The sequence below is a fragment of the Cetorhinus maximus genome, chromosome 22, assembly GCF_964194155.1.
Source record: "Cetorhinus maximus chromosome 22, sCetMax3.hap1.1, whole genome shotgun sequence".
In the NCBI taxonomy this organism is placed as follows: domain Eukaryota; kingdom Metazoa; phylum Chordata; class Chondrichthyes; order Lamniformes; family Cetorhinidae; genus Cetorhinus; species Cetorhinus maximus.
In genome coordinates, this window is record NC_135900.1 from 58173183 (window position 1) to 58198789 (window position 25607).

Genomic DNA, 25607 nt, shown 5'->3' on the forward strand with positions numbered 1-25607 from the left:
TGTTCAACTTCACCATATCCTCTCACTACAAATGCATGCATTTAGCACCTTTACCTCTCATCTTTTTGCTTCTACAAACAAGCTGTGTTTACTAACCTTCCCCAAATTTAATTACACACATACACTCGCTCACAGCCTTCTTTACAGGACATCGCTATGTTCCCAAAAATATTTTTTAAAAATCCATCTTCACACAACTGCTAGGCTAACAGGAAGGTGAATATGCTAATATCTCGTCTTCAGATTTTCTATTTTTCCATATTTCCTGTGAAGGTTAAGCCCTGGGATTGATAAGTTATTTCACCCTACAAATGGGATAAATAATTCAAAATAACACATTAATTAAGCCTGTTCCGACGTAAACTAAATTATTTAAAAGTTATGCTGTCAGTGTTATCAGGCTTCCAGCCTTCACATGTTTTTCCTATTATATTTCTGCTATTTCAGGTGATTGCTTTTTTTCTCATTCCCATAATTGAATTTGTGCATCACAATTTCAATTGCAGCGAAATTGCTGCCAGCTCAGATTCTGATTGTCCATTAACACGTTTTCATTAAAAAAACCAGGAGAACTTTTCTACCTCTTCGTTTCCCCTTCAATATAAGTCAGTTATTTTGTCCTGAAGAAGCATCCTTTTCTGTACAGCAGTCCTAATAAAAGCTGTCAAGTAAATTCTATTAGGGATGAACAGTTGAAAACCATTTCAGTAGTATTAATGAGTGGGTATCTTTGCCTTTCCTCTTGTTTTCCGTATGCCACAAGGAGCTCCCTTTTAGTCAGCATAAAGCCATTTTGTGACATTTTATACATTTTAATTTCTCAGCATAGAAAAAGGTCACCTGAAAGTGAAGACTTCAGTCACACCTCATTACACAACTGGAACTCAACCCAAGGAAGGGTGTCCTCAGTTATGTGTGCTGTCAATGCCAGGAATAATTATTTTGCCTTGAAGCTGATTTAATTGTTTATGATAAGTTAGACAGTTAACTGAAACAGCATTCAGCAGTTTATGAATAATCTCTTCAGTCATTTGTAGTTTATGTTTAAACATAGAATAATTGTGAGGAATCAATCATCTTATCTTGTGCTGCCATTGACATTTGGTTTATCAGTGACTTGAACCTTGTAATCAAGTCACAGCAGCATAGTATCACTTTTACTGCCCATGAATATTTAAAAGCCATGTTCATGGCAGAAGTTTTATGCTGATTTGAGTGTGTTTTTTAGGAGTCATATCATAGACAATAGTTTGAGGCCAATGTAGTTGGTACATGTTGGCAAGACATAATAACTGCAAGGTAATCTGCAGCTGATTCAATTAGATATGCAGTGATTACTTGTTAGCATGCATACTGAATTGCTGAATTTCACTCGTTTAGAAAAGAATTCACTTGTTTTGGTTTAATGAGATGTGTTTTACTTCAAAAAAAAAGTTCCAGTGCACTTGAAATTAACCTCACTCTTACTGATCAAGAATCTCACTCCTAACATTGCCCTGATGTTGAGTGCACATTCTAAGGAAGGAATAATGAGCAGTACCCCAAATCCTCAACTATGTACATTAGCCTGGGCATACAGAACATCTGGCCTGCAGAAAGGTGGTGTATGCTGCACTTTTAGACCTTTTGAAGATTTCAGAATAGCATTAAAAAATCTGAAGAGAGTTGCAGAATGGCTGAAACTCTTGTAATTGTAGTTCTGAGGAGGGACAGGTATCAACTTTGGATCAATGGTAGCATTGTCACCTCAGAATCATGGGTTCAAAGCCCACTCCACAAACTTGAGCACGTAATCCAGGCTGATACTTCAGTGCCGTGTTCTCCCGTTACAGATGCAGTCTTTTGGAATGAGAAATTAAATCAAGTCTCACCTGCTCTCTTAGTGAAAAATTATGTAGCATTATTAAAAGAAGATCAAGGGAGTTGTCCCAAGCGTCCTAATATTACTCCATCAACTATCATTAACAACAGATAACTGCTTATCTAGCTCACGGCTATTTGAGAGTTTTCACTACGTGTAAATTAGCTCCTCTAATTCCCTACATCACAACAATCTCTCTACTTCTATCTCATTAGTTGTGAAGTAATTTGGGATACTGTTGAGGAATATTTCCATAAATGCAAACACTGCTTTTCTTTCAGGGCCAGCAGAAGCACAGTGCAGAATTATTTTAATACCTTCCTGGACAGTCTCCTCTTTTCCACCCTACATAAACTTGATCGCATCCAAAACTCAGTTTCTCTGCCCTACTATGTAGAAAGTCCCATTCACTCATCTCCTTTGTGCTCATTGAACTACACTTGGCTGCTCCCTGTCCACCAACTCAATTTTAAAATTCCTTTATGACCTTGCCCTTTGCTATCTCTGCAACTGCCTCCAGACCCACAACCCTCTCATTCCTCCAACTCCAGCATCTCAACCATCCCCCACGACCTTCATTCCACTATTGCCTATTGTCCCTTCTGGCTCTCAAGATACTCCTTAAACCCTACCTCTTTGACCAAACTTTACTTGTGCCACTGTTTTCTTCTTTGGCCCAGTTTCAATTTTTATATGATTATGCTCCTTTGAGTCAGTGCATTAACAGCACTGTATAAATACAAGTTGTTGTTGTTGATACTTAGTAGGCAACGAGAAGGCTTAGGCTACACTTTCACAGGAAATAGCTGAACAAAGCAGAGTCAGATGTATACATGACTTTGGAAAGTCTATGAAACTTAAGGGAAAACAGCATAACAAAATGAAGTGTAGTTTAGGAAAATGAATCAGCTGTATGTTAAGAACATGAGAACTAGGAGCAGGAGTAGGCAATTCAGCCCCTCGAGCCTACCCCGCCATTCAATACGATCATGGCTGATCTCATTTCGGCCTCAACTCCAATTTCCCGCCCTCTCCCCATAACCTTTCAACTCATTACTAATTAAAAATCTGTCTAACTAAATCTGTCTAGCATCCTGGCATCCACTGCACTCTGAGGTAGTGAATTCCACAGATTCACGACCCTTTGAGAAAAGTAATTCCTCCTCATCTCTGATTTAAATCTACTACCCCTTAGCCTAAAACTATGGCCTCTCATTCTAGAATGCCCCACAAGGGGAAACATCCGCTCCACATCTACTTTGTCTATCCCCTTTAGCATCTTATATACCTCAATTAGATCTCCTCTCATCCTTCTAAACTCTGGCGAGTATAGGCCTAAACTGCTCAATCTCTCCTCATAAGACAAGCCCTGCGTCTCTGGAATCAATTTAGTGAACCTCCTCTGAACCGCCTCCAATGCAACTACATCCTTCCTCAAGTAAGGGGACCAAAACTCTGCACAGTACTCCAGGTGCCGTCTGACATGTTGTGGGAAAAGAGTGCGCAAAGTGGATATGGGATAAGGATATAAACAAAGGCAGCAGGGAAGGCTTCAAGAGGTAACTAAAGAAGTTCAAGAATCAGTTTGGGGTGGAGAACTATCAAAAACTGAGGGCATGCTGGAAAATAATAACTGGAAGCCACATGCTGCTTGCTGCTGAATGGGAAACAGCAACTGGCAGGAAGAGGAAGAGAATCGAAGAAGAACCAAGGGAGGCAGCCTGCAGACCCAGCCATGTTCAAGAAAACTGCCAATAGTCAAACTCAATTACCAGGTGATTGGACAATAGTTTATGTACCTGACGCTTTAAAGTATAAATTGTGAAAATGCTCAGCGCCACCTGCAAGTTCCCCTCTGAGTCACACACCATACTGACTTGGAAACATATCGCTGTTCCTTCACTGTCGCTCAGTCAAAATCCTGGAAATCCCTTCCTAACAGCATGATGGGTGCACCCACACCACATGAAATGTAGTGATTCAAGTAGGTAGCATATCACCATCTCCTAAAGGGCAATAAATGCTAGCCTTGTTCATATCCGATGGACGAGTATTTAAAAGAAGTGGTTTTGTACGTGGGGCTATTGGCCATTGCTTCAGTTCACTTTTGGTTGTAACAGAGCCAATGTTAGTCTCTCTAAACACTTTGTTTGTCTTCCATTTAAACAGGATTCTTACAAATAAATCCAGCTTGCTGTTTCAGTCTGAATGATCCAGTTTGACAATGTGAGCCCTGAATTTCCAAGGGATTCCCTTAGTCACTCGCTGTAACTTCGTTAGGAGACTGGGGAACACCAAGGGGAATAACAAGCAGCTATTTACGCTGTCCCTCTGTTGGTTCTACTAATCTTCTGTTGATGTTTGGTTGGGAGACCAAGAGAACTTAGATGGAATTTCAGAGTTGTGATATTTTTCTATGAAAGTAAAGAATGGTAGAATATGGTGAGTAGGCCATGTGACTCCTGGTTTGAAAAATCCCAATAAATTGCATTTTTTAGTCCTGAGGCACATTAGTTTTACTCTCATGGCTTTTCTGGGACGCAAGTTGCAAATCATGGGTGACAAGGGCTTGATAATGCAAACAGCTGTAACCTGTGAACATGAATAAAAAGATTTGAAAGAAGAGCACGAACTGCAATATTTATAATTCAACAAATGCATTCAAAAATTGTAAAATATTGCAATTTCAATTATAAAAACTTTGCATAGTTATCAAATAAAACATTCATACAGGACACGGCATAAATTTATATTTTGACTCAGAGAGTAGCTAAACACGGTGGCTGGAATCATTTCAGATTTACATTAAGTGCGGTAGTGGGTGGCAAAAATGAAGTTTTACCCGTCGGCCGCAATGGCAGCTTCTCACACTGTATTGTCCCAATCCTGCCGCATTAATTATGCATTCATGGGAAACATGCCGTTTCGATGGCTCTCATTCGCCCGCCATGCCATCACCTTGCTACCTCACTACGCCGGGTGCCACATTTAAAGTGCAGCCATGTGCACACCTCTCAGCTCTTCCAGCCCAGGACTGCTGCAAAGAAGACATGACCCCGAAAGGCAAAAAGGCTGCAGCCCCCAGTTTAATGGCGCATCCCTCGAATGCCTTTTGGACGCAGTGGAGGCCTGCTGTGATGTCATCTGCCCCCGCTCTGGCTGCAGGATGGGCAGCAACCTCATTAATCCAGCTTGGGAGGCGGTGGCAGCGGTGGTCAATGCTAATGCCCTGCAAAAGAGGACAGCCACAAAAGAGGACAGGGCCGCAACAGGATGAATAGTCTCATCCATTCCACCAGGGTAAGTCACTCTTCTCATCACTCTCAACTCACACACTCACAAACCCATCACACATCCACAGGAATCTCACACCTGAAGGGACTAACTCTCACACACACCCTCACATCTCCATCAGGCTCATATCATCTGGAGCTCATGTCCTCATTTTGTCCACGTCTCCGCTCACCACACAAACATTCGATGCAGCACCAAGTTTCCTGCTCACCATTTCTCCATCTGTTTCCATGCAGAAAAAGCCTGCTCACAACAGCAGGAAGAGGTCCCAAACCATGGGGGATGGAGTGGCCCATATTAGGCCCCTCACTCACTTTGAGGAGTGTGCCATCACGCTGACTAGTGAGGACGGGGACCTTGCCTGCAGTGATGATGAGGTTGGCTGTGAACACCCACCTGAGGATCCTGCACCACATCATCCCTCTCTCAGTGCAACTGTGAGTGCTCTTTCTCTCTGCTTTTGACTCTGCTGCCATGCACTAATTATCTCTACTTTGGTTCACAGGGAGCTCTGCCAAGCGACCAACACCCTCAGCCAGCCAGACCCTCAGCTCCATCTAGGTCCTCACCTCCAGCCAAGGTGACACCACCTCCATTGAAGAGCTGGAAATAAGCAGCCTGGAAGACCCGTCACAGCGCTTACCCACACCCTCCACCAGCGCAGAGACACACACTTTGGCAGAACCTAGATCTAGAGCAGGCTCAGGTTCACAGTCTAGCGGTCACTGCACGGACACGTGTCTGCAGCAGGAGGAGGCAGGTTTGGCTGAGCTCCCAGCACTTGGAGGACTGTTCGGGAAGAGGTACCTGTGAGGTCCAAGTCAGATGATGAACCTCTGGATTTGGCCTTCCAACTCATCCTGGAGAGTCAGCATAAGGCGGGGGAATATCACTCAGAACTGTTGGAAGCCCTCAACAAAGTAACATGCGAGTTGGAGGAGTGTGTCCGCCTGCTCTCTGATGAAGTGGTGCCCACATGTGCCCGTATGGAGGTCTCTATGGAGGGGATGTCAGACGCCATGGAGACCCTGGCACAGCAGAACACGGAGATGTGTGCAGACCTGCACTCCATCGCAGGAGCGATAGTTGAGTTCCTGCATGAGCAACACGAGAGGGAAATGGGTCACCTCGACGTCCACCCAAGTGTTCCTTCCCCTCAAGGAGTCAGGCCAGGGCCTCCAGGCACTCAAAGGGAGGAGGAGTGGTAGCTGAGCACCCCTTGGTCATCCACTCAGGAATCTCAGAGGCTGTCCTCTCCCTCCAAGCCCCCTTTGCCTGTGATGCCCTCAACGTCATCCTCTGTCACTGCAGAGGGAGCAGCCGGCCCACAGGAGGACAGCAAAGCAAGCCGGGGCCCTCAAGGCCTCGGCTCTCCAGGGGACCCATGCCGAAGTTATCAGAGGCAACAGGGCCAACCATTGCACAGGCTGCCTCCACCCCTGCTGCGGATATCAGGACAGCAACTAAAGTCTAAGGCGTTCAAAAGTTCTGATCACAGTTGGTTCTATGGGTGAACACATTTTGTCACTTTACAATCCGGAAATATACTCATTTTCACTGAATAATGTGTAACGGTGTCTTTCAGCTTCATTGACAGACTATGCGAATCCTCTCACTGCATCTCCTTCTCATACTAGCAGTTCAGCTGCACACAGCCGGCCCATGAGTGATTCTAGAGGGAGAAGTATGTGTGTGTGGCAGGGCCTTTCGGAGCCTCATGCAATCTCTCTACCACGCACACTGATCCTTCCCGTATCACACTCATCTCACTGTCCTGAGCATTTTCAATGCTGCCTGCTGGGGTTCACTTTCAGTTGTCCATCTGAGCTGAGCTGCATCTCCGCCCACCCCCTGATCATACCCCCAAGCAGCACCTGATCTTGCCCATCATGGCTCTCGTTTCACTTTTGATTTAGCCAGCATGGTAGCGCTACAGTTTTTCTTTCGCTCCCCCGTCCTTTCCCCTCCCCCAATCACCCATTTCTTTTCCCCCAACACCATCAACCCCCCGGCATCACCTTCCACCTCCCCTCTGTTACCTACCAGCCACAACCCTTTTCCTTTGGAGATGTCCAGGTGAACGTGCACATTCCCTTCCTTTCCGAAAGTCCCACCCCCCCATCCACGTTCACCTCCCTGATCTCCTCCTTCCCACCACGAGGGTCCATGTCTGCCCCTGAGTCCCCACCATCCACCCCGGTATCCCTCCTATCAATACTGTTGAACCTTCATCCTACTGCCTCACTCTGCCCTCGGTCATTCTCACCATTCCCTCGTACCACGCTCACCCTCAGTTCGCTCCCCAGGAGGCAGTTGTGGACTCATCAGAGCCCTCCCTTGTACGTAAACCTGGACTTCCCCCCCATCCCGACTCCTTCTCCTTCTTGGAACCCCTTCCTTCACTCCCCCCACTTTAGTCCACCCCCGCGCCCCCATCCCCTCTCTTCCCCCCCCCCCCCCCCCCAAACCGACTGACGGGTTCCCCACCCCTTAGTCCTTCCCCCTTCCTGACTCGTTCAAACACCCTTACTTCTTCCTCCACCCTTACTCCCTCCCCTCCCCGCACTCCTTCCTCTCTCCCCCGCACTCCTTCCTTTCCCTGGCACTCATTCCCTAGCACCCCTACACTCCTTCCTAGACCCCCGCACTCATTCCCCCTCCCCACACTCCTTCCTCCCCCAGATCTCCATCCTTTACACCTTCTATTCCCCCCCTTACACCTACCTCCCCGGTTGCCATCTTCTCCCCATTACCCCTTTCTCTTCCTGTAATCCCTCCCCCTCCCACTGATAGCTTTGTCCCCCCCAACCTCACCCCCCTGACAGCTTCGATCCGCCCTCCCAACCTCAATACCTCCCCCCGACACTGCTCCCTCTCCCAGTCAATCCTAGACCTTCTTTTCCACCCCCTCAAGCATCATCCGTTGTGAACAGACCCTCAACGGTGACTTTCCACCTTAAATGAGCCACTTTGTGGAGTAACCATGTCCATGACAATCTACCCATGGACGTACCTCCAGGGTCCTGTTGCTGTCAGGCTCCAGCATCTTCTGCTCCTCGGATGTGAGCAAGGCCCTGGTGGTAAGTCCCGACTTCTGCACATCACACTTGTCAAGACATGTTCTGCACCGACGTGTTTTCCCGCCGACGTGGGTGGACAATCCAGCATGAGGGGATGATTCCGTCGGGCTGGCCTTATGCAGGTGTATTCCAATGAGGTTCCCGACGTCTGACGGCAGGAAATGCAAACCGCTATTGATGGTCTGAGCGGATAATCGCAAACTGGTTTCACAACATCGTGAAACTTGGCCTACTGGAGTGCTGATATCCTGGTTGATGGGAGCAAGATGCACTTTAAGCTAGACAAAGGTGTAGCAGTTTCTGTTCTTCCTGATCCGGAACCGTGTTTGGAGAGAAGCTCTCTTCAGCTGTCATGCACAAAGCTTTATGGGCCAGGAGGCATAGAACTTTAGGTCATGGGAGAACTGAAGCAAACCCCACCCCCCCCACCTCCAATACCAAGAGAAAGAAGTCACGGAAACATTATACGTGACTCAAAACCAGAGTTGCTCATGTTTGAGCAGGAAAGTCTGTACTGACTTGCATCTGATTTGCAGAATAGAGGAACTGCAAAACCGAGAAGATCAGCCCAGAAACGTCAGTGCTGAATTCCCACAGCTGTTCACAGGACTAGGAAAGCTGAAGACAGCATTCCACATAACTGTACATCCTGAAACAAAGCCAATGGGCAGAATTTTGCCCTTGATGAGCGGGCAGGCCCCACCAGCTCGGCGGCAGGTGGGCAGCCGATCGCCACCACCGAAACGGGCCCCGTTGCTATTTTAAGTGGGCAGGCCACCCGACAGGAAGTGCATAGCGCTTCCTGTGCTGGGGGGGTTGGGGGAGGGATTCCCCAACTGTCAGAGTGCGCACATCTCCCTGAGGCAAAGTGCTGCCTCAGGGAGATCGCTGAAAGGCTGGCAAATATAAAAAATAGAACAATAAAAAATTCATTAACATGTCCCCCTCATGTGAAAATGTCACACGAGATGGGACATGTTAATGAAATAAACAAAAACTTTATTAAAAACTTTTTTAAAACCGCATCCCGCCACTGGATGAGGTTTGTACAAAAATCACCTACCCGCCTGCCCGTTGGGCCCATGTGCCAAGCCGAAGTTCACACGGACCCCTCAAAATCGTCGACGATTGGCAAGTTACGGGCCTTAACGAGTCCTTTAATTAATGGCGGGTGCGTGTCCTGCTGCATAGCGCGCCCGCCGACCTAAATATCGCGCTGACATCGGGCTCATCGCGAGACATTTTAAGCGCTGGCATGCAGGCTCCGCCACCTGGATGCCAGCCAGAAGATTCTGCCCGATGTGTCTATTTACATCCAGAAAAGTTCAACCACTATTGCCAAAGTAAAGAATCATAGAACCACAGAATCTTAACGGCACAGAAGGAGACCATTCGGCCCATCATGTCTGCACTGGCTCTCCAAATGAGCATTATGACCTAGTGCAATTCCCCTGCCTTTTCCCTGTACCTCTGCACATTGTTTCTATTCATATAATCATCTGATGCCCTCTTGAATGCCTTGAGTGAACCTGCCTCCACCACACTCCCAGGCAGTGCATTCCAGACCCGAACCATGTGTCTGAAAAAGTTGTTTCTCACGTCACATTTGCTTCTTTTGCAAATCACTTAACATTTGTGCCCTCTTGTTCTTGATCCTTTTACGAGCGGGAACAGCTTCTCCATATCTACTCTGTCTAGATCCTCATGATTTTGAACATCTCTATTAAATCTCATCTTAGCCTTCTTCTCTCTAAGGAGAACAGCCCCAACCTCTCCAATCTATCTTCATAACTGAAGTTTCTCATCCCTGGAACCATTCTTGTAAACCTCTTCCACACTCTCTCCAATGTGTTCACATCCTTCCAATAATGTGGTGCCAGAACTGTATGCAATACTCCAGCTGAGATCTTTTTAAAATTCAGCATAACCTCCTTGCTCTCGTACTCTACGCCCCTATTAATAAAGCCCAGGATACTAAATGTTTTATTAACTGCTCCCTCCATCTGTCCTGCTACCTTCAATGATCTAAGCACATATACACCCAGGTCTTTCTGTTCCTGCACTCCCTTCAGAATTTCACCCCTTTATTTTATATTGTCTTTCCATGTTCTTCCTACCAAAATGCATCACCTCACACTTCTTCGCATTAAACTTCATCTGCCACCTATCTGCCCATTCCACCAACTTGTCTATGTCCTTTTGAAGTTCCACACCGTCCTCCTCGCAGTTTATAACTCTCCCAAGCTTCGTATCATTCGCAAATTTTGAAATTGTCCCTTGCATACCAAGATCTAGATCATTAATCTATATGAGGAAAAGCAAGGATCCCAATACCGACCTCTGAGAAAGTCACCATAAACCTTCCTCCAGTAAGAAAAATATCCATTGACAGTTACTCTCTGCTTCCAATTTTTCAGCCAATTTTGTATCCACATTGCCACTGTCCTTTTTATTCCATGAGCAATAGCTTTTCTCACAAGTTTTTTTTAATTCATTTGTGGGATGTGGGCTTCGCTGGCTGGGCCAGCATTTATTGCCCATCCCTAGTCACCCTTGAGAAGGTGGTGGTAAGCTGCCATCTTGAACTGCTGCAGTCCATGTGGTGTAGGTACACCCACAGTGCTGTGAGGGAGGGAGTTCCAGGATTTTGACCCAGCGACAGTGAAGGAACGGTGATATATTTCCAAGTCAGGGTGGTGACTGACTTGGAGGGGAACTTCCAGGTGGTGATGTTCCCATCTATCTGCTGTACTTGTCCTTCTAAATGGTAGTGGTCATGGGTTTGGAAGGTACTGTCTAAGAAGCCTTGGTGAATTCCTGCAGTGCATCTTGTAGATAGTACACACTGCTGCTACTGTGCGTAAGTGGTGGAGGGAGTGAATGTTTGTGGATGGGGTGCCAAACAAATGGGCTACTTTGTCCTGGATGGTATCAAGCTTCTTGAGTGTTGTGGGAGCTGCGCTCATCCAGGCAAATGGGGAGTATTCCATCACACTCCTGACTTGTGCCTTCTACATGGTGGACAGGCTTTGAGGAGTCAAGTGATGAGTTACTCATCGCAGATTCCTAACCTCTGACCTGCTCTTGTGGCCACAGTATTTATGTGGCTAGTCTTGTTCAGTTTCTGGTTAATGGTAACCCCCAGGATGTTGATAGTGAGGGATTCAGTGTTGGTAATGCCATTGAACGTCAAGGGGTGATGGTTAGATTCTCTCTTGTTGGAGATGGCCATTGCCTGGCACTTGTGTGGCACAAATGTTACTTGCAGCTTGTCAGCCCAAGCCTGGATATTGTCCAGGTCTTGCTGCATTTGGACATGGACTGCTTCAGTATCAGAGGAGTCACGAATGGTGCTGAACATTGTGCAATCATCAGCAAACACCACCACTCCAGACCTTATGATGGAAGGAAGGTCATTGATGGAGCAGCTGAAGATGGTTGGGTCGAGGACACTACCCTGAGGAACTCCTGCAATGATATCCTGGCTGAGATGATTAACCTCCAACAACCACAACCATTTTCCTTTGTGCTATGTATGACTCCAACCAGTGGAGAGTTTTCCCTCTGATTCCCATTGACTCTAGTTTTGCTAGGGCTCCTTGATGCCACATTCGGTCAAATGCTGCCTTGGTGTCAAGGGCAGTCACTCTCACCTCACATTGGAGTTTGAATCAAGGCTGTAATGAGGTCAACAGCTGAGTGGCCCTGGCGGAACCCAAACTGGGCGTCAGCAAGCACGTTATTGTAAATAAGTGCAGCTTGATAACACTGTCCATGACCCCTTTCATCACTTTATTGATGATCAAGAGTAGACTGATGGGGCGGTAATTGGCCAGGTTGGATTTCTCCTACTTTTTGTGTATAGGACATACCTGGGCAATTTCCCACATAGCCAGGTAGATGCCAGTGTTGTAGCTGTACTGGAACAGTTTGGCTAGGGGCGCGGCAAGTAGGGAGCACAAGGGTTCAGTACTATTGCCGGAATATTGTCAGGTCTCATAGTCTTTGCACTATCCAGTGCTTTCAGTTGTTTCTTGATATCATGTGGAGTAATCGAATTGGCTGAAGGCTGGCATCTGTGATGCTGGGGACCTCTGGAGTAAGCTGGGATGGATCATCCACTCGTCATTTCTGGCTGAAGATAATAGCAGCTTATCTGATGTGCCCGGCTCCCCATCATTGAGGATGGGGATATCTTTGGAGCCTCCTCCTCCAGTTATTTAATTGTCCTCGACCATTCACGACTGGATGTGGCAGGACTGCAGAGCTGAGATCTGATATGTTGGTTGTGGGATTGCTTAGCTCTGTCTATTTCTTGTTGCTTATACTGTTTGGCACGCAAGTAGTTCTGTGTTATAACATTTATTCTTCACCAGCTTCACCATCGGTTAACACCGATATTTAGGTATGCCTGGTGCTGCTCCTGGCATGTCCTCCTGCACTCTTCATTGAACCAGGGTTGATCCCCTGGCTTGATGATAAGTGTAACAAGTCTTTTATGTGGCACTACATCAAATGCCTTTTGAAAGTCCATGTACACCACATCAACAGCATTACCCTCATTGACCTTTTCTGTTACCCCTTCAAAAAACTCCAGCAAGTTAGTTAAACACTATTTCACCTTTATAAATCCAAGCTGGCTCTTCCTTATCAGCCTATATTTTTCCATGGGACTACTAATTCTATGCTAAATAATTGTTTCTAGAATCTCGTCCACCGCTGAAATTAAACTGACTGGTCTGTAATTGCTAGGCTTATCCTTACACCCTTTTTTGAACAATGGCATAATGTTTGTAATTCTCCAGTCCTCTGGCACCTCCCCGGAGTCGAGGGCAGACTGAAAAATTATGGCCAGTGTCCCAGCAATTACCGCTCTCACTTCCTTCAATATCCTTGGATCTATCTCAACCGGTCCTGGTGCCTTGTCAAATTTAAGTACCAACAGTCTATTCAACACTTCCTCCTTATCAATATTGGATCCTTCTAGTGACAGACTTTCATCTTCTGTCACCATGGCCTGGGATCAGCCACCATTGTGAAAAAAGGAAATTGCCTCTATGTTAAAGCAAAGGGCTATTTCACCTGTGAAGATCCAACAAGCTGGTGCTTGAGGATGGTCTGGGTGCCAAAACCCAACAGATATATCAGAACTTGTGTAGATCTTGCATAGCTGAACAAAGCAGTTGAATATGAAGTTCATCCTATGTTGTCTATGCACGAGAGCTAAGCAAAATTGGGAAAGAGTTCAATTTTTTAAATGGCTGTGGTTGCCAGTGTTGAACCAAATGCATGAAATGTAATCATAAATCTCACTTATACTATTTCAGATTCCTATGTTGCAAGGTACTATGTGACCTAGCTGTACTTACCTGGATATTGCAAAATATTTCTTTGTCTCCATAATCAGGACCATGACGTGTGAAGTCTTCGACACTAAGCTGAGAAGCAAATGAAAAGATTAAGGAGTACATATCAGAAATCATTTAACAAAGATTGATTCATGAACTATGTTCATAATAAATAGCTATCACTAACCTCATTCTGAAAAAAGAGAATAACATTCTGAGAGCCTTGGTTCAAAATTGGTTTCAAGAATGTATGCAGCTCATGATTTTTAATGGTATGACCTTCATATATTGCACTTTTCATATTCCATAAAGAGCTGAAAATGAATCACAATACATTCCATAAAGGGATTGTGTAAAAACTTTCATGCAGTAAATGTCAAAACATTTACATCAACATTTTTCTTAAGTTCTTACTTTTTTTTATTAAATTATAACTATATTGGAATACTAGAAGTTGTTCTGACCTTGAAAAACAGTTTTGAAATATGACTGCTCCCTTGACAATGTAACAATGCTGCAGTGCCAAAATTATACCACAGCCTCACTATTTCCCCACCTTTTAATACACAGGACAGTGTCTCGTGTGCATGAATTATATTTAGGTGGCTTGAAATTTCAATTTTTATACTTAAAAAAAAAGAATATATGTTGTGAGTCTGTTGGTGTTGGCGATTTCCTGGAGCCCTAATTATTCACACTGAATTGTTTACACATATTTTACATTCTGGTTAGCAGAATCTTTGGGTATAAGTAAACATTGACAAAATGGGTGCATAAAGGGGCATCATTTCATGTATAATTTTACAATTACATCTCATAACAAATTCCATTCCCATAAATCTACAACGGGGAGATTATTTTTTTTATGTCTATTACACTGTGGAGGAGGCTATTCCACATATTCAAAACAATTGAATTCAATCAATTCCACAAGTTTATTATATCTTCAGGCGTTCAAATCACACCACCAATGCAATCCCATGGCACCCTAAATTTTACAATGATACGTATTTAAGAAGGTAAGAACAAAGCAGACCATTCAATTCCCCGAGCATGCTCCACTAGTCAATTAGCTCATGGCTGATTCATACCTCAAGTCCATAAACCTGCCTTTGTTCCACAACACTTGATATCCTAATTGGGAAAAAAATTATTTTATTGGTCTAGTTTTTAAAATGGTTTTATTTATTCATTCCTAGGATTTGGCTGGCAATATAAAGTTCAGTATTTATTGCCTATTATCCCTAGGTGCTCTTGAGAAGGTGACAGTGAACCGAATTCTTAAATCGCTGCTATCTGTGTAATGAAGATGTTCTCACAATGCTGCTAATTAGGAAGGCCCAGGACTTTAACTTAATAATGATGAAGAGATGGTGATGCTTGTCCAAGTCAAGATGGTGTGTGACTTTAAGGGGATCTTGGAGGTGGAGATCTTGAGGGGATCTATGAGGAGCTGGCATGAAAGAGGAATTGAGGCCAGGGGCAGATCAGCCATGATCTTATTGAATGGCAGTGAAGGCCTGAGAATGGCCTAATCCTGCTCCTATTTCTTATGTTATTATGTGTGGGCCCATGCATCTGATGCCCTTGTCTTTTTAGTTGTAGAGGCTGTGGGTTTGGGTGGTAATGCCCTAGGTTTCCTGAAGAAGCCAAGTAAATTCCAGAGGCCAATTTCTTGCAGAAAGCACTTGCAAAGCAAATTCTATTATAACAATTTGACAGGGCAGGGAAACGCAGCTCCAAGGCAATAATGCACAAGCAGCTCAGGTTGGCTTTGAGAAGGTGCAGATGTGTTTTATAAAAAGAAAAGATTTCAATTATATAGCCTTTTTCCAGGATGTATCAAAGCACTTTACAGTCAATAAATTACTTCTGAAGTGTTGTCACTGTTATAAAGTAAGAATTAGTGGTTTTAAGGTAAACGTCAACTTAAAATGCATTTGGTGGGATTTTATGAGGTTTTAACAGTTAAACCAACAAAAAGACGCTGAGGAGAATAACATAGAAGCATTTAAGGCAAAACCAGATAAAGAAGGAGGAAAAGATATGCTGGTAAGTTGAGATGATCAGTGATGGTAAGGGGCTTGTGGAGTATAAACAGTAGCATGAACCAGTGGGGATTACATGGCCTAATCCTGTGCTGTTAATGTTATCTTATTCTATGTAATACCCTCCTTAAAGGTCACCTACTTGGCCTATTCATAGGCTGGGATTTTCTATGCCTGCCAGCTTTGGGCATGTTCAGCGGTGTGAGTGGACAATATGGTGTGATCGGTTTCACAACAGCGTGAAACCATTTCGCAATCATCTGCTCAGCCTGTCGGTGGCAGGCCACATTTCCTACCATCGCATGTCGGGAAGCTCATTGTAATGCATCTGCATATCATTATTAGGCAAGCCCGTCGGAATCGTCTCCTCCCTTTGCAGCTGGATTGTCCATCCACGTTGGCGGGAAGGCACGCCAACATATTTCACAACAGCACATAAAAGGCATGCACTCGGTGGGATGCACTTTGAGGGGAACTCGGAGGTGAGTATACCACAACAATGTGCCAAGGGTCACCTGTTGGACTTCAAATTTGAAGCATTGGCGGTGGGGGGAGGTCAAGGGCAGCTCTGCCATGGAGGCCACTTTTGGCAGGTGGGGGGCAAGGGCTGCCTAGTGGTTGAAGCGACTTGTGGGGGGAAGGCAAGGGCAGCCCTGCCATCAAATGCAGTGCTCAAACATTCGGCGGGCGGTAGGGTAAGTGACCATTCTTCTGCAGCTGAGACAGTTCAGGAACAACCACATTGATATGATTGGGGTGGGGGTTCTAGCTTATCTGCCCAATAAAGCAATGCAGGGGTATCAAAGTGCCACCAAGTGCTCCAAAGCTTTTCACCCCTCCCACCCCTGGCATAGACTGCAAGGTCATGAGAGTTCTAGTGGACTGCAGAACAGTTGGAAGACTGCACACGTTGTACAATCTCCTTTCTAAAGCTGGCCATGGAGCAGTCACTGCTGGAGATGCTCACAGTCCCTTGCAATGTCCGAATCCCAGTTTGGTCCAGTCTCCCCGATGGTTCAAGCTAACAGTGCAGCCTTGCAGTGCGGGTTAGGAGAATGCCTGCGCCTGAGCTGAGAGCACATCATACAGTCCAATGAGCAAAGCTGCCGCCAATTGGTCAGGTGGAGTGGGGTGGAGATGGGTGAGATTTCGGGCAGCCATGCAGCACACTAATCTCTGGCCATCCAAGTGGTGGCCAGGAAGCATTAAGGGACCTTGACGCTTAACTAGGACAGGTTCTTAGTATACCCATGCTAACCACGTGTCATTCTCTTTCATCCTGTAGGGGGAATACATCAGGGTCATGGAGCCTGGTGAGCTAGCTGTATGCCTGATGGCCTACAGAGAATGGAAGACTACAGATGAGAGCAGGACTGAGGCTCCTGGCTGTGCAGAGACAGGAGCAGCACCCTCAGGAAGAAGGGGCGGTTGGGGCTCCCGCACACGCTGCCAAAGAGCCACAGCGAGCCATCGCTGGTCAGCGCCTAACGACACCCAGAGTCTATAGACGCTGCCTTTCATTCCTGCAGATGACCGAGAAGCAGTGTTGCCGAAGACTGCACATGTCTAGTGAAATGGTTGGTCAAATCTGCAGGATTTGGTGCCACGGGAACATGGAGGGCATCCACTGCCAGTGGCCGTGGTGTCAGTTTCTATGTCAGTGGCTCCTTTCAGGGCTCCACAGGTGACCTCTGTGGGATATCACAAGCCTTCACCCACAAATGCATCCATGAGGTCATGGATGCCATCTTTGCGAGAGCACACAAATTTGTGCATTTTGCCTGGGACCAGGATAGCCTGGATGAAAGGGTGATTGCATTCGTCCAGATTTTGGGTTTCCCACAGGTGCAGAGTGCAATCGACTGCACTCAACGTGGCGCTCAGATCTCCATTACAACGTGCAGTGAACTAGACCAACTGCAAGGGGTTCCACTCGCTGAACGTGCACCAGGTGTGCGCATGGTTTCCAGAGAGTGTGCAGACCATGAATTCTCTCCTCCATCTACACCCCTTTTTGATTCCCCCCCTTTTTTCCTTATTCATTTTTATTCTTTAATTTTTTTCCCCACTTATTTTCATTATTATTATTTGTAAAATTTATTTCCATTTTTAGTCATTGTTTTATCCCCAGCTTTTGGCCTTTTCGATCTTTTTTCCGCATCACCGCCCCTTCCCCCGTCCCCTCGTCCCACCCCACCCCCACTAGGGCCATTTCTCATTTTCTAGAGTGCTTTATCCTGATGCTGCCATTATCACATTCTGCTTTCCACTCTTAATGTAACCATTAGCACCTCCTTTAGCCAGTACCACCACTATTAACAACTCTTTGACCTTTTGTTTATGACATCTTTTGCAATCTCTCCTTTGTCTCCACCTATCACTGACTTTCTATCCAGCTTCACCTGTTCTGTCCCCCTTAAACAGTATATATTTCATCACATTTCTACTTCCCTTTAGCTCTGAAGAAGTCATACCGACTCGAAACGTTAACTGTCTTTCTCTCCACAGATGCTGTCATATCGTAGAGACGCAGCCATGAAACTTTAGAAGCACCTGGTCCTTTATCTGCCTTCAGACCTGAGCCCTTCAGGAGCACAGCATCACTGGTCACAGATGCTGAAGAGATGGGGGCCAGACCCACCTTAAAGGTGCTGAAAGCACTCGGAGAGAATGATGGAACTCTGTGACGCCTGTCCACGACATTCTAGCAGCAATGACCAGCACTGCTGAGGTACAGGTGTCAGTAATGTGTCCATGGATTGTGAGGCTGGACCATCACTTTGGTCTGAAGGCTGCACAGAGCACAGGGAAGAGGCCCTGGACTGAGTCACCTGCCTTTATCTTGTGCAGAAAGGTTTCACATCTGAGTGACAAGAACACTGCTCATCAGAACAAAGAGCCATAGGCAGGGAGACATTCTTGGGAGTTTATTGACAATAGTGAACAGTATGTACAAGTGATTAACACCCATGCCCAGGCTGTGGAACTAACTCTTCTTAACTTTCCTAACCCTGCCATTACGTCTTGGTGCACCCCGGACATCCACAGCGCAGGTGAAAGCAGTCTGCTGACTGCAATGCCCTGTCTGCGATGACCTTGATGGGTGTCCTGTAGAGGGCTGAGACCTGGAGGGTCCTGGCCTGCTTTCAGGGTCCTGCTGTGTGGCAGCGGCACCCTCCTCGGCCTGTGGAACTGGAGCTGCTGAGTTCACAGGAAGAGGGGACTTGGATGGGCTGGACTCTCCCGGAGTCACCTGCTGATCCTCCTCTCTATGGGTGCTCGAGGGCCCTAGGCTGACTCCTTGAAGAGCATGAGTAGCTGGAGTGAGATCGAGCTGCCTGGCACCCCTCACGCGAACACACTGTTGGAGGCCAACTATGGCACCAGCGATGGAGTTCAGTCTGCGCAGTAGTGCAGGGGCAAAGTCCTGGACCAAGGTCTCCATTGCGGCCCCCATCCTATCAGTGTTGACCATGGTGCGTTGGTATGCCGGCACTATCACCTCAGAGTGAGGCCGACTGACTCCTCCATCGTGCCTTGCAATCTGAGGAGTGCAGCAGACATCTCTTCCTGATGTTCCCGAGCTTGTCTTTGCAGCTCTGGTGATTGCAATATGACCGAGTCCAGAGGCTCGTCATCTAACTCAGACTCAGCAAATTTCTGGCCTCCAGGTGTCCTCCGAGTGCCAAACACCAGGAAAGTCTGTGCCACCACCTGTTGTGGATAAGACAGTGTGATGTAGTCACTAGATTGTGATCCCGAGACTATTCTAAAGCTAGGTCCCACCATGGTGTGTTTCTCTGCGCTGGTGGAGGGTGTGGGTGAGTGCTGTGATGGGACTTCAAGGAGGGTGACTTCAGATTCCTCTTCCGTTTCTTCGGGGCTTGGTTGGAGGCCCTGGGCCATGAACTCCATCTGCTGTTTCCCAGATTTCCCTGCAAAAGCAAGGGGAGATAATTAGTGCATGGCCTGTGATACAGGACACATCACTCACAGCATAGTTGTCTGATGGATGTTGCACTGCTGGATCCTCACTCAGTAGAGCGTCGCTAACCTCACCGTCAGCACAGGACCAGTCCATATCATTGCCGACCAGCTGGATGGCTGTGTTTTCAAAGTCCATGAGGACCTTGATTTCAGGCATTCCTCCACCAGTCTGCGACCTCTCCCTGTTGTAAGCCAGCTTGTCCTGCACGAATAGAGATGGAGAAAGTGTAAGCAGGACACCTGCCAGGCTAGATGATAAGTATGCCTGGCATATGTGGGTGATGAGTGGCCCCATGGACAGGATGAGGACAATGATGGTGAGTGTGAGAGAGTGAATGGTGATGTCCCGAACTGGCAGTGAGTGAGATGTCTGTGGAAGGGTTTGTGAGTGTGAGTTGAGAGCGATGAGAAGAGTGACTTACCCTGGTGGAATGAAGGAGATTGTTCATCCTCTTGTGGCACTGGATCGCTGTACTCTTTTGAAAGGCATTGGCACTGACCACCGCTGTCACTGCCTCCTAAGCCTAGGTGGTAACTCTGCTGCCCATCCTGCGGCCAGAGCAGTAGTGGAGAACATCCCAGCAGGACTCCATGGTACGCAAAAGGCACTCGAGGGATGTGTCAGTAAACCTGGTGGCTGCAGTCTCCTTACCTTTCATCTGCCCTGCAGTAGTCCTGGTCTGGAAGCACGGAGATGTGTACGTGCAGCTGGACTTTGAATATGGCACCTGGCATGATGAAGCAGCGAGGTGATGGCGTGGCAGGTGAATGAGAACCTGCCTGCCATGAAAATGGCGTGTTTCCCAGGAATGCATAAATAATGTGGTGGGGTTGGGATGATATGGCGTGAAAACCCATCATCGCGGCCGGCGGGTAAAACGACTGCACTTCTTGCAAATCTGAGACAATTCTGCCCATAATCTCTGTTCACATCACCGCCTTGGATTTGTGTCCATTTTTTAATTGACCAGCTGTCAAGTGTTTTGGGGCATTTTTCTGCATTAAAGTTGTTGTATAAATGTAAGGTGTTGTTGGCGGCCTAAGGTATTGATTTTTGTATTGGTTTATGCACATATATTCAATTTACCTCGTCATGTGGAATGCATTTTAAAATCTGGCTAGGTTGAGAGTTTATTCCTGTGTAAATATACTTTTCTGTGGAGGAAGCAAAATGATTATCCTGTTAAGGACTTTGTTCATTTGGATACTCCTATTTCTGAGAACAGACAGTAGTGTGTTCAAGTATTTAGGTAGGTATGCCAAATATCTGTGCAAGGAGATTAGGCAAGTGTTTGTGCATGAAATTTTAACTTATTACAGAATTGTCCCTACAAAGGGTCTATCTTCTGTTAAATTCCATTTTGTTTACAGTTGTCAAACTTAAACATGGGCATTCCAAGTAAAGGTTTAACATGAAGGAGGTTGAAGGTTTAATACTTTGAAAAGTACTGCAACAATTGAAAACTGGAAGTTTGATCCATGATGATGATCATTTACATTATGCTCAATTTCAGCAGAGCAACTGGGGCTGTTGAAGTTAACTCATGGGGTAGAGCTCCACCTTTCAAAATGTGCTGGAAATTGCAGTGGTTAGGTCACAGTTCAAGTTGCTATTTTAAGTCGTTTGCACAATCACAAAAGTGAAATAGTTCATGAACCAGTGCAATCAGGCATTGTAATACAATGTAATCATTCACTTGATTTTTCTTTCAACTGAAACCTATTCCTTGAAATATTTAAGAAACCTGGTGCAGTTTTACTAATACAGCTGAAAATAGGTTTTGCATCGAAAATAAGTTTTTTAACGAGAATGTCCAGTCCTCCACCTGACTAACCCAATTTAAAACCATTCAAAATGACTTGAAGAAAAACTATACTAAACCATTTACCAGTTACATTGGTGAACCATAGTCAGTTATTTAGTAAATTCATTTTTTTATATGAATAACATTTTGAAACATGCCCATTCGGTGCTTGAGCCCAAGTTGAAGAGCCTTCCCAAACCAACGCAATCTTGCAAAGTTGACCTGGGCTAATGCTAGGCAGGGCCTCATCCAGGAAAATTAAATTAAAGATAGTGGAAAACTATAGTTTAAAATTGCCTGATTTTTTTTTCAGCTGCTTCTGCCGATTTTGCCTAGATTGAACTGATCCATCATAAATGAACGGAAACTCTACCCCATAATCTCCTAGTATCTAAACATTGCATTCGAAAAGTAATTCTGTGAATCCTTCTGAGATCGTTCAATGATATTCTAAGCATAGGGGGCGATAAAAATGTGATCATTTTAACTCTTGCCCTTTTCCCCCCTCTCTCTTAAAATCAAACAGCATTTGCAAATGTGGGTGAATTTCGCAACATACTAACTTTGATAAACAAATACACTGCTGGAGCAACACACTGAACATAATAGAGAAACAATTCAGTTCCAGTGAAAAAATTAACAGAAGTGAGTTTCCTTGGAATTACTGCCACTCTACCATCATAACTTCATCGGGAATGCGTTGCAAACGTCGTTTTACACACACAATGTGGGGTTTCAGCTTTCAGTTTCAAAGGAAACTCCGGTCCAGCATCTCCTTAATTATTTTGGCTTATGGTACAGATCAGATCAACAATTGCATGGTTTTAGGATGTATCTTGCTGTTTTAATTTAAGGTATAAACAATGGAAAATTAGATAAGGCTTTTAAAAATAGTAACAGATATGCATCAGAAAGAATTTGAAAGGACGAGCCTCAAGAATAAGCAGAAACAAAGGCAGGAACATTTTATTAAAAAATAATTGTTGAAAAGAAATGAAGTGCAAGGAAAGAATCAGACAACGCAAGAGGTAAAGGAGGGAACAGTTGCTTCACAAGCTATACAGGCAAATCCATTCCTCTAACATGTCTCACCCCTGTATATACTTGAGATAAATTTTTGCATTGTCATAGCCGTGTTTATGCAGGTCATGTAATCTTTCTGTTTGGCCTTCAAGCATTGGTTCTTGGGCAGGACTTATAAGGTTTGTAAAAGCAGTTACTGTACACATTTACCACCTGTTACCAGTTACTCAACTGGCTGCACTGAAACAACCGCATTGAACAGGAAAAAATCTTGCTTCAGCTGGATACAAACATGTTTACAATTCAAACATGACTTGAACATTAAAAAATTTATGTATTCTTATTTGTGTTGGGATGGTGTTGGTTGTAGAACGTGTCTGCTAAAGAAGTCTTCATAGTCTTCTGAATGTTAACAGCAAGTCTTTATGAACTACTTATAATACATATAAATATGCAATAAAGGGTACTGGTAAAGAGCTACCTCCATCCTATGTCTTAACATGACTCTGGCCAACACCACACTGACCCTAGGTCTAGGTCATGTGGCTTCTTATATCACTGTGTGGGCGGTACTGCACTTAGTCCCACATAACCCTGTATGTGCCAAGCCCTTCTACTACAGTTTGCACTGAGATAAAGTCTAATTAAAGGTAGTTAGCATTCTATAAGTTATACCATGGATAATGGTTTACAAGATGGAATTCATGAGTTTGGTTACTTTGGACAGCATTGCACTTCCTGTGAAGCTTACCCCTAATTTAGAATAAAACAGACAATGCTGAAAATACCCAGTGAGTCTTCCAGCAACTGTGAGAAGAGAAACAAAGTTAATGATTCAGGTTAATGACCTTACATCGCTAACTTTTCCCAGTTTTGATGAAACAGATTTTAGCAAGTGAAATTTGGTAAGGTGTGAAAATGAATAAAGGGAAGGTTTGTATCCATTCTGACCTTTCTCTCGCTAATCTTATCCTTAGCAAAGGTCTTGGCTTCATTCCCTTATGCCCCCCGCTGAATGAATTTCAAGCTCGGCATGATACTGAGTTTGTGTTCCATTGCCTTCGCCTCGGCACCCGCTCCTTTGACCAGGAGTCTTCCAGTGGCATTTTTAACCATTTCCACCTGGACCCCTCCCTCTGGCCTCTTACTCTCAATCTTTTCATTGAGAACTGCCAACATGACATCACCCATCTCAATTTCTTTGCTCCCCTCACTAATTGTAATCTGTCTCCCTCTGACCTTGCTGCACTCCGTTCCGTCAGGTCTAACATTGTCAAAAAACCTGCTGACGAGGGTGGTGCTGTTGTCTGGCAAACTGACCTCTGTCTAACAGAGGCCGACCGCCAAATCTCCAATGCTTCCTCCTACCTCCCCCAGATCGTGACTCCAGCACCAAACATCAAGCCACTGTATCCAGGACAGTCACTGACCTCATCCCTCCTGGAGATCATTCCTCCACAACCTCTAACTTCATAATCCCCCAACCCCAAATAGTCCACTTTCCAAAATCTACAAACAGGACTGCCCTGGTAGACCCATCATTTCAGGCTGTTCCTGCCCCACTGAACTGATTTCTTCATAGTTTGACTCTACTTTATCTCCCCTTGTCCAATTTCTTCCCACCTACATCTGTGACTCTTTCCACGTCCTCCATCACTTGAACAATTTCCAATTTTGTGGCCCTAACTGCCTCCTTGTCACTATGGATCCAATCTCTCTACAAATCTTTCCCCACCAGGACTGTCGAAGGTATTTCCACTTCTTACTTGAATGTAAGCCCAACCAGCCTCCATCCACCACCACCACCCTCCTCCAATTGGCTGAGCTTGTTCTCGCTATGAACATCATCTCCTTCAACTCCACTTACTTCCTTCAAATGGATACCTGCATGGGCCTAGCCCTTTTTGTAGGAATGTGTTGAACATTCATTATTCCAGTCCTACTTGGGGTCCCTCCCTCACCTCTTTTTCCTGATACTTTAATAACTGTGTCAGTACAGTTTCCTGCTCTCATCCTGAACTGGGAAATTTCATCAACTTTGCTTCCAATTTCCACTCTGCTTTCACCTTCACGTAGTCCATCTCTGATTCTTCCCTTCCTTGACTTCTCTGTCTCTATTTCTGGGGATAGGCTATCAACGCATATTCACTATAAGCCCACTGACTCCCACAGCTACCTCAAATACACTTCTTCACACCTGATGTCCTGCTCTGTTCTATTCCATTCTCCCAGTTTCTCCATATCAACTGTTCTGATGATACAACCTTCCATATTAGCATTTCCAACATGTCTTCCTTTTTCTTCAACCAAGCATTCCTGACCCTCGCTCCCCACCGTGGTTGTGGTTGACAGGGCCCTTGACCATGTCAGTTCTATTTCCTACACTTCTGCTCTCACCCCTTTCACTCCCTCATGGAGACACAACAGGGTTCTCCTTGTCCTCACCTTCCACACCCCCAGCTTCCAATATTAAACAGATCATCCTCCACCATTTTCACCACCTCAAGCATGATGCCATCATGCTTCCACCTTCTTTCAGCACTTCAAAGGGACTGTTCCTCCATGACACCCTGGCCCACTCCTCAATCACCCACAACACACCCCCCCCTTCCTATGAACCTTTCTATGCAAACAGAGGTGATGCAACACCTGCCTTTTTACCTTCACTCTTCTCACTGTCCAAGGGTTCAAACACTCCTAGATGAAACAGTGATTACTTGTGCTTCCTTCAATTTAGTGTACTGTATTTGCTGCTCATTAAGTGGTCTCTTCTACATTGGGGAGAGCAAACGCAGTTTGGGTGATCACTTTGTGGAACACCTACACTCAGGATGCAAGTTTGACCCTGAGCTTCCAGTCATCTGCCATTTTAATTCTCCACCTTACTCTCATGCTGACAGCTCTTTCTTTGGACTGCAGTGTCCCAATGAAATTCCCAATATCCCAATGTATGAATGCTGTGCATAGGTGAGTGGGTTGCACACTGGAGTCATCAGCCATGTGGTCAGTGGATAGTCCTTGTTGCCCAGTAACTTCCCTTTGCCTTGTCATAGTGGCTCAAATGCAGCTGGCAGAGCAGAGTGCCACACAAGGAAGACATCATGGCTGCTGTCAGGATTCCAGGCATAGACCTGCGTGATTCTCTACAAATGGTCTCACAT

At 45.4% G+C, this 25607-nt stretch overlaps 1 protein-coding gene across 1 annotated transcript in view; it reads right to left on the minus strand.

Moving 5' to 3' along the window:
- Positions 1 to 25607, minus strand: part of LOC144696723 (V-type proton ATPase subunit S1-like) — a 72043-nt gene that overhangs the window by 42774 nt on the left and 3662 nt on the right. The window contains exons 2-3 of the mRNA XM_078568376.1: positions 13771 to 13897; positions 13605 to 13673 (exon numbers count right to left, since the gene is read on the minus strand). Coding sequence (XP_078424502.1) covers positions 13605 to 13673; positions 13771 to 13897 — 196 coding nt within the window. The remainder of the gene's footprint in view (positions 1 to 13604; positions 13674 to 13770; positions 13898 to 25607) is intronic.